Source organism: Rattus norvegicus, chromosome 8, assembly GCF_021556685.1.
Source record: "Rattus norvegicus strain SHRSP/BbbUtx chromosome 8, alternate assembly SHRSP_T2T, whole genome shotgun sequence".
In the NCBI taxonomy this organism is placed as follows: Eukaryota; Metazoa; Chordata; class Mammalia; order Rodentia; family Muridae; genus Rattus; species Rattus norvegicus.
Window position 1 is genome coordinate 130,628,752 of NC_141541.1, and position 9,358 is coordinate 130,638,109.

At 49.6% G+C, this 9,358-nt stretch overlaps 1 protein-coding gene across 1 annotated transcript; it reads right to left on the reverse strand.

Moving 5' to 3' along the window:
- Positions 1-772: 772 nt before the first annotated feature.
- Tmem158 (transmembrane protein 158) lies at positions 773-1,771 on the reverse strand. The gene has a single exon (NM_057212.1). The coding sequence runs from the start codon at positions 1,634-1,636 to the stop codon at positions 779-781; it is 858 nt and encodes a 285-aa protein (NP_476560.1). The 5' UTR covers positions 1,637-1,771; the 3' UTR covers positions 773-778.
- Positions 1,772-9,358: the final 7,587 nt, after the last annotated feature.

Here is a 9,358-nt window from a genome sequence, read left to right on the forward strand (position 1 = left end):
AATCCCCATTGTAACCATTCTGAAAGTGATTTCACCTGTCCTAGCCAGGAAGGCAGATGGCGCCTCTCTTTTCAGGAATTTCTGCATGATTCATTTGCGTCTTGGATCCCTTTCCCAAAAGCAAATAAAGGAAGCATACACATTTCTGGAGGAAAATGTCTGTATTAAAAGCCAGAAAACCACATTAATACAAGAAGAAACGCCCACCAGGCCATGTCACTGAATAGATCGACTTGGAAAAGATTCATAAAGTTCTTTTGTAAGCAATAACAATAAATCCGTGTCAAATCCTTCCCTTGCCCCCCCTTAAAAAAAAAAAAAACCAAACAAGCTTCAAGTACAACTACGTTCAGATACAAAGAGCTCCTGTTACCACAGCGTTAGCAGTTGAATCTTTTTGTTTTGTATTTTTTTTTACTAAAACTTTCATTTAAAACAGTTATTAAATATATAAAACAAATACACAGGATCTGGTCACTTTCTGCCATAAATAAAGGGCTTGTGGGCGCAGGGAGGGAGTGCCGCAGGGGAAAGAGCCCGTTTCCCTTGAGTCCTCGAGCCACGCGTGGATCCCACCCTTCAGCCCGAGAGCTTGCCCCTGCTTTACCGAACCAGAACTCCAGCACAAACCTCGCTTTCCCACCTCATTTGGGCCTCTCTGCGGTCCCCTCCCGGGAAAAGGACGGACACTAAGGACAGCACGAAGCGCACCTGCCGCGTCTCCGGTGAGGAAGGCGCGTGCTAGCGCGTACACAGCGCGGACGCGGGGCAGCGGGGGTCATTTGGGAGCCACCCCCGAGGTGACGGCCGCGGCCGCGGCAGCTGCTGCAGCAGCGGCGGCGGCTGCGGCGGTAGTCCCCGCGGGTACGGCTGCAGGAGCGGCCGCGGGGGCGCCGGCGGTGGTCCGGCGCTGCTCCATGCCGTTGGGCAAGAAGCCGGCAATGATGGGCACCGGCCAGATGAGGGCGGCCACGCTCCACACCACGATGACAAGGGTCATGAAGCAGGCCACCAGCGTGGACTCGATGGGCTTGCGGTTCAGCCGCCAGCCCGGCTCGCCCTGCAGCTCCTCCAGGCTGAAGTCCAGGCAGCAGAAGTGACGAGGCTCGCCCTGCAGCCACAGCGGCCCCGGTTCGGCCGCGGGGTAGGCAGGCAGAGCGGTGGGAGCCCCGGCGGGAGCTCGCAGGCGGCCGCGCACCCAGCCACAGCCCACGCACAGGCGCAGGTCTTGCTGCGCGCCGCCGGCCGCCAGCCCCAGATGCTCGATGAGCAGCGGCGGCCCGACGCGGTGGAAGGCGGCGGCAAAGAAGGCGCGGCCGTGCGCGTTGGTAGAGAAGAGCAGCAGGTCGCACTGCAAGCCCCGCGGGCGGCCCCAGCGCACGAGCAGGGAGCTCAGCATCTGCCGTTGCACGCTGATGTTGCAGGGCGCCGCAGGAGCCTCCTCTGGGCCCGCGCGCTCTGGGGGTGCGGATGCCGCCGATGCCAGCAGACGCGGGGTGGAGTGTTCGCCGGTGAAGGAAGCATTGGCCGAAGCATTTGGGGGCGTCCCAGAAAGGCCGGGCGCATCCGTGGCCCCGCCGCGCGCCGGCGGCAGCGGGCAGGCGGCGGCCAGTAGCGCGGCGAGAAGGGGTAGCATGGCCTGTGGCGAGCGCCTACGCGCGCGGGGCGGGCGGAGGCTGCATGGCGCGCTGGCGACCGTCCGGCGAGGGAACCGCGGGGCCTGGAAGGCCGAGGCTTGTTGCTGCCAGCGTGTTGGGACGACACTGGCTCACGGGCCGCGGGAGCCTCTGCAGACTCGGCTCGTCGAGGTTCCGCCACCCCCCTAGACCTGGGGCCCTTGGACGGCTGGGAGGCTCTGCTGGCCCGCGGCGAAACGAGAGAGGATTCCCCTGCTCGGCTCCGCCTTCCGCGCGCCCCGCCCACGGCTCGCGGGATGCGGGGACTTGGGGAGGGCGGGGCTCCACTTGCAGGGGCGGGAACTGAAAACCTGCGGAACAAGGCGGGTGCGTGGGGGCGGAGCGAGGGGACCCCCGGGGGCGGGAAGCCCAGTGGGAGTCCAGGAGTGAGACAGTTCCTTTGTCACGCCCAGGGAGAGCCTGCGAAGTATCTCCTTTGGGCTCATCAGTACCACCTTTCTGAATAGGAGAAACTGAAAGGGGAGAATGTCTCTGGGCTACCTCAGGAGCCAGAGACAGGACTCTTGTACCTTTCTGTTGAGTTCAGAAAGATAAAGATCTAGAGTCTGGATGGTTTTAATGTGTCTCCAGCACGACAGATACATTTGGTATTCTTAAAGGAGAAGAACTCCTAAAAAATTCCAAGAATTCTAAAGTTTTGGTGTTGACTGGGGCAATGGGAATGTAAATACCCCAGGTCGGATGCTTGAAGGTCCTCACTGAGAGTCCTACTTACAAGTGACACTTAGGCAGGACACCTGCAGTCTAGTGTGCATATAGACACCCAAGATTTGTATGTTAGAGTCCATGAATGTCAGAGTCTTTTGGGTTGTATATAGTGGGGAGATGGAGCTGTCAGGAGTAATTTAATAGGATACAATTTATAGTAAGAAGCCCACCTGAATGCTGGGCTTGATGCTACAAGTCTGTAATCCCAGCTCTCAGGAAGCAGAGGTAGGATGATATGGAGTCCAAGATCCTTGGAGAGGCCAGCATGGGCTACATGAAAACCTATCTGAAACAAACAAAATTCAGTACTAAGGTGTGAGAATGAGAATTAAGAGTTTGAGAACAGCCGGGGGCTACAAATTGAGATGCTATCTGTAAAAAAAAAAAAAAAAAAAAAAAAAAAAAAAAAAAAAAAAAGCTCCCGGGAAGAAGAGGCAGCTCAGTTGGTAGGGTGCTTTCCTAGTGTCCTATCAAGCCCAGGGTTCAGTCCCCACACTGCCTACACAGAACAGAAAACAAACTGCACTTCCCTTGTTTTCTGGCCTTACACCTGGAAACTAATGTCAGCTGACCCCTAAAATGGCTTGAAACCATTGTGCTCTGTGAATCTAAGAGTGACCCTCTCTCTAAACGAGCTAAGCTTTCCCAAGGGTCTGCAAAGGACAGGATGACAGTCATTCCTGGGTACAGGGTACTAAACACATTTCTCTAAATTGTTTTCTCTCTCCCTCTTCCCTCTTTTCTCTTTCTTTTCTTTCCTTTTCTTTCACTCTTTCTTTTGAGTCAGGGTCTCACTACGTAGCTTTACCTGTCCTGGAACTTATTATGTAGACCGGGCTGGCCCAAAACTCACTTGCCCCTGCTTCCCGAGTTCTGGGACTAAAGGCATGTAGCACTATACCCAGCTTCTAAGTTGTTTTCTAACAAATAGTAACTTAGGAATGAGGGAGAGGCACGGGTAGACAGAGAGAAAGGGGGGAGAGAGAGAGAAGGGAGAGCTTTATGAACAAAGGTCCCCAAAGGACCAAGTCATTCTCTGTTGGTCTTGGTTCCTTGTCTGACAGTGGGTGGCTGGCACCCACCCTGCACGGGACTGTGTTATGTCAGTGAGAGCTTACGATCCAGCATCTGCCCCACCTTCTCAGTGCTGGCCAGTTGGTTAGTTCCTGTCACTCCAGTCCAATGTGACTGAAGTATCCTTTGGTCTAGCCTTAGTAGAAAATGTTGATGTCCCTGAAGTGCAGGATACCCCTATTTTTTCATTTTGTAAAATACTTTTGTGTTACCAGGTGGGGCAATGTGCAGTTTCATGTTCTTATTTAAAATGGCTTATCCTTTTAATGTTCATATCAGGAACAGAATATACTGCCCGGTGTGGCAGAATTGTTTAAATATGAGCATGTTTCAAAACAGGGATATCAGGGCTAGGGCTGAAAGGGGCCTGGTTGTGAAGGAGTGAGTCTTGAGCCGGGCCTCATCCATGACAGCCGGTGACATTTTCTGGAACTTTAGGCAGGAACATGCCGAGCTGCCTAAGACTCCCTTATTGTCTCTGTACAATGGGGTTTGTGGGGAGCTTGGAAGGGAAAAAGACACTCGTTTGCAGTTGCATGCGACGGCACATAACTGTAACAGCACTTAGAATATTGAGATGGGATCAGGAGTTCAGAGCCAGCTTGACATAATTCAAGTCTAGTGTGGACTACCTGAGATCCTGTCTCAAAAACCAACCAACCAAGTCCAAGCAAAGAAGCAAGTTTGGTTTGGAGAGCAAGGCAGTCCCTGCCAAGTTGTTGGCATCATAGCCCTTCATACCTTCATCCAGATACGTTACCTTCTGTTTTATCTGCTGGCATAGGGCAGAGGCTCTGCTAATACTTAATGTCTGATGAATCTGCCCACTTAAAAGCTCTAATTAACTACTATTTCTGTAGCATTCTTGAGGGTCAGTTGCTTTACGTGCGACCCCTTCACAACAGCACCATGGTGTGACACCTGTGTCACCAGAAGCAAGCAGGTTCTGCGTCTGTTTCCCAGGTGCTGGATTTGTAGGTGAGCGCCAGCTCACACTACCTTTCATAGCCCTTACCGCTGTGGGTGCTCTTCCCTTCAGCTTACTGGGCTCATGGGACACAAGCCAGGAGTATAGAGTGCCCAGGGCCCAGTCACTGAGAGGGTCTGTCTACTGGTAAGGAACTTGGCCTGAGTTATATAGGCTATTCATGGGTCAAGGTTCCTTTATTACCACATCTGTCACGTTTCTGCTCTGTTACAGGTGTGCAGGCTTCCTTGCTGTCCCAGGAATACATGAAGTGAACTTCACTTCAAGTCTCTACACAATCTGTTTCTTTCTCCTGAAGCCTGTCTTGGTTGTCTTTCTTCCCATCTCTGTTCTGCCATCAGCTCCTCAGAGAGCCTTTCCTGGCCTTTCACGATAACAAGTACCTATCTTCACACCCACGTTCCTACACCCACGTTCCCACACCCATACCACATCCCACCTTCCTCATTGTGAGCAGCCCCATAGCGTATATTCTGTTTTCTTCTTGTTCCTACTTTCATTCGAATGACCCCTTTCCTAAGCAGAACTTCATTTTGTTCAACAGAACTGGGCATAGCATGCTGTGGGGGCTGGGGAGAAGGCTGGCAGTATAGTCATGAGAACCTCAATTCAGATCCCTAGCACCTGAATAAAAAAAAAGCTGGGCACAAAGGACACAACTATAACACCAACACCAAGTGCATGGGGAGACAGGTGGATCCTGGGTCTTCCTGGGTAACCAGTCTAACTGAATCTGAGTGCCCCATGTTCAGGAAGACTTCATTTTGAAATATAAGGAGAGTGATAGAGGAAGACACCTAATAACAACTTCTGTCATACAAGGCACACTCATCCACATATAGATATGTTAACCTACCCTCACATGAGCCAGAGGAGAAGGAGAAGGAAGAAGAGGAGGGAGGGAGTGAATTCAACAACCTGGGTCAAGACAGAGACAGAATTTGAGCAACAGTTCAAGGAAAGGGTTGGATCAGCTTAGAAACTCTTATCGGTTTGAAGAAATTAAAGTGAATGAGACTGCTGGGCAATGGTAGCTCATGTTTTTTAGAACCAGCCCTTGGAAGGTAGAGGCAAGCCAACCTCTGTGAATTTGAGGCCAGTCCAATCTACAAAGTGAGTTCATTCTAGGACAGCCAGAGTCACACAGAGAAACCCTGGGGGTTGGGTAGAAGCTATTGAGATCCCAAATCCCAGAGGAGAGGTAGATTTGGTAAATCACTGCTTTGTTGATAAAACAGTGTTGATGGACAATTTTCCTGTACAGAATGTATTGTTACAAAAACAACTGAGCACATCAAAGAAAGTAATTAGTAAAAATTGTGCAGCAATTCCATCCTCCTATTTCCTAAGTCCCTCTCTGATATTAGTTAATTTTTTAATTCCTCCTACTGCCTATTGAAGCAGTAGCTTTGAAAAAAATGAACTGGGCTATTTGATTCCTCTCATTCAACACCTCAGAGTGCTGCAGGTGCAGGCACTCCTCAGCCCTCTCTTATTCTGGGTGAAAGTGGAATATATGATTGCCACATACCATAGACTGGGAAACAAGGAAGAACTACGGAAGACCCAAAAAATAACAACAAAAAGGAGAAATGGGATAGAGCAGTGAAGAGGATAGAAACTAGGTCTTGGGCCATGTCCACGTCCCTTGCAGAAGGTCTTAGTGCTGGGTATGCCTGAGGAAATACTTAAGTGGGAAAAGATGGCTTTGCATGCCTGGCCCACTTCCTAAGAAAACCCATTCTTATAATGTAAGTCGGGTCTAATGTTGGAATCTATAGCTGGCACCAGCTGGCCATGGAAACAGGTCTGGGAGCCCCCTGGAGCTTGGTGAACTAAACTGTGATAGTTTCTCATCCTGGTTTCTGCATAGTCTAGCAGTCATAGACCCCTAGGGTCTCAGCCAGATCTCTAGGGTTTGTAGGCACATTTATTCTTGTGACTACTGTGGTTGCTGGGGACATTGGTCTCTGAAGCATTCTAGCAGCAATTATAGCCTGCACAGTTCATTTGGTCATCAGTTATGGGTTCCTGGGGGCAAGGCTACTGTTGTCAGTTTAAGTGGTTACTTGGGCTTATTCTGTCTTGGCATATTACGTCGCCATTTGCAGATATCCTACCTCTGTAATGGGCAGGGCCACTACATGTATTTTTGTTTTTGTTTGGTTGTTTCATGGTGGGTATCTAGCAAGATTCTAGGACTTTCAGAAGTTCCTGCTGATCTGGAGAGAGAGAGAGAGAGAGAGAGAGAGAGAGAGAGAGAGAGAGAGAGACAGAGAGAGAGAGACAGAGAGAGAGAGACAGAGAGAGAGAGACAGAGAGAGAGACAGAGAGAGACAGAGACACAGAGATAGACAGAGAGATAAACATAGAGAGAGACAGAGAGAGAGAGAGAGAGAGAGAGAGAGAGAGAGAGAGAGAGAGCAAGAGCGAGAGCGCTTAAGAGAGAGCCAGGAGGAAGATGGTATTTGATGGCACTAGCCAGAAGAAACTTAGAGGAGAGGAACACCTGCTCTGGGATGGGCATGATGGTATTACCTACACCTGATAAAAACTGTCCTCTAGCCAACACTGTATGTCCATTACTAGGTTACATCCATACTTCCTATGGCTCATGAGGAAGCGATCACAAATGACATAGACTTTGTCCCTTGTACAGCAATGCAGTGACAGCCAAAATGCAAAGTTTGTCTAACACTGTTCTTAAATGCAGCCCTCATTTTCCTGGGCAGGAGGGCCATTGGCAACTCTTCAGCCTTCCAGCTGTCTACTGGGTCTCTATTCATGAATTCTACCAACACTGGATGGTTTGCCAGTGTGAAGCATTGTGATAGGTAAGTTGTGGGTTGTGGTTTTCCTGTTAACAGGTTGGTCTCCTGAACTCAGGTCTCCATAGACGCCTGAGTCCTTACCGCCTCCAGGACCACTACTGTGGTTTGAGTAAGTGTCTCCCAAAGTCTCCTGCATGTTTTACCTTCCAGGGAAAACGGTGGGGCCTCTGAGAGGTGGTCCTTAGGAAAGGTCCTTAAGTCACTGGGGATGTGCCTTTGAAGGGACCTGTGGGATTCCCGCTCTTTCCTCTCCCTAGGGATAAGGTATGAGTTTTTTCTGGTACCTGCTTCTAGCATATGTTGTGATGGTTAATCTCTATTGTGGACTTGACTGGAGCTGGGATGAACTAAGGGACTTGCTTCTAGGTGAGTCTTTAAGGGTATTTCCAGGAAAGATTTCTTCCCCCAGAGAGAACAAGTAACACCTCTGGTAGCAACTGAAATATAGGCAGACGTGGGGACGTGGTACTGTCTCCACTGTCTGCCTTTGCTGCTTGCTAATGAATGTGTTACCTCTTCTGCCAGTATCTCTCACTAACAACAGAGCTCAGCTTCTCTGTCATTTCAACATGGACCAAAAGACCAGCGCTCTCCAGGTATCTTTCACATACACTGACAGATTTGAATTGCTGAAGCATCCAGCTTCACAGACTATTGGATCCTCACAGACTACTGTTGGTTCCTCAGCTTCTTCAGTATGCGGCAGCCACTGTTGAACTATGTAGCACCTATGGTGTGAGCCTATCTAATAAACCCTTTTTTGTTTTACACACACACACACACACACACACACACACACACACACACACACACAAATTGGAAACTTCAAAGTTGTGAGTCAAATTAAACACTGCCCATTTATATGTTAATTATCTCAGATGTGTTTTGATCATGACATAACGCTGATGGACAGTCACCAGGGTGCCTGGGACCGAGGGGGTGCTTGGTTAGTGTTTCTCAGTATTCAGGGCTGAGCAGGCTCTGCTCAGCTTGTTACCAAACCAGCTTGAAGCTTTCTATGTGCCTGAGAGCTTTCCTATGAGCCTCTGATGGGTTTTTAAATGATGAATTTAATGTTACTTAGAGGTTATCAAAGAGCAAGGAAAAGAGCGGAGCCATAGATGAACCACACCCCCGGGGACCCTCAGAGGTGTTTTCTGTGAGATGTTTGCCGATGACACACTTTTCTAGAGTTAATGTCTCTCGGATGGATCAGCCAGAACCTCTGCTTTTAAAGACAATTTTGTAATTACTTGTATGCGTTTCTCTGAGCTTGCATGCTGCTTAAAATAAATCACATTTTGTGGCTCTTGTGGCACATGGTGAAGTAAAATGTCATTTAGCACTGACGGCTGTGGACTCGGGGGGGGGGTTTCAGTTTTGGCACACCTGGGAGACAGAAATGGCTGTCAAAACTAAAGCAATAAGATGTTCCCTTCCTCCACTCACAGTGTCATAAACATCTCCTTCCTACTGCTTCTAAACTGCACTGCATCCCCCTCAGACGGAACAATTGGCATCCCATGTATAGGGGTGGAGAGGAGATGGGGAAGCAAAAGCCCATTCCGGGGAGCCAGGAACATTGCAACACAGTTTCCATGGCCCTGAATGCCTTCTGACCACAGTCTGCATTCCGGAACCAGAGGCAGCCACATGCTTTCAGAGAAGCACGGTTTACCAGGACATGCTCATTCGCTCAGGTCCCTGGCTGGCTTGCTCTTTGTGTTGAGGTCACTTCTCAGTGGCCCCACTCTCTTTTCATGTTCTAGTCCCAGATTGGGGATTTGGAGGAATTATGACTATGACATTTGAAACCTGGCAAGCCTTACTTTCCGTGTCTCAGTGTTCTTCTGAAATAGGCTTGATGGCCGCTTTATGATGAGCATTGAATATAATCTTCCTTGTAGCACAGCCGATTCAGAAACCAAGGTATTCAGTGAGTGTGGCCAGCACCCTTGCTTCTGGAAAGTAGTCCTTCATGGGATGTGAGTATGTAGCTCATTGTCTGTCTGTATTCAGCTATGTTTTCAGCTGAAGAAAATTGTCACTGCTGAGCTGAG

What these genes read in the sequence shown, in the direction of transcription:
- Tmem158 (NM_057212.1), bottom strand. Translation starts at nt 1,636, where the DNA reads ATGCTACCCCTTCTCGCCGCGCTACTGGCCGCCGCCTGCCCGCTGCCG.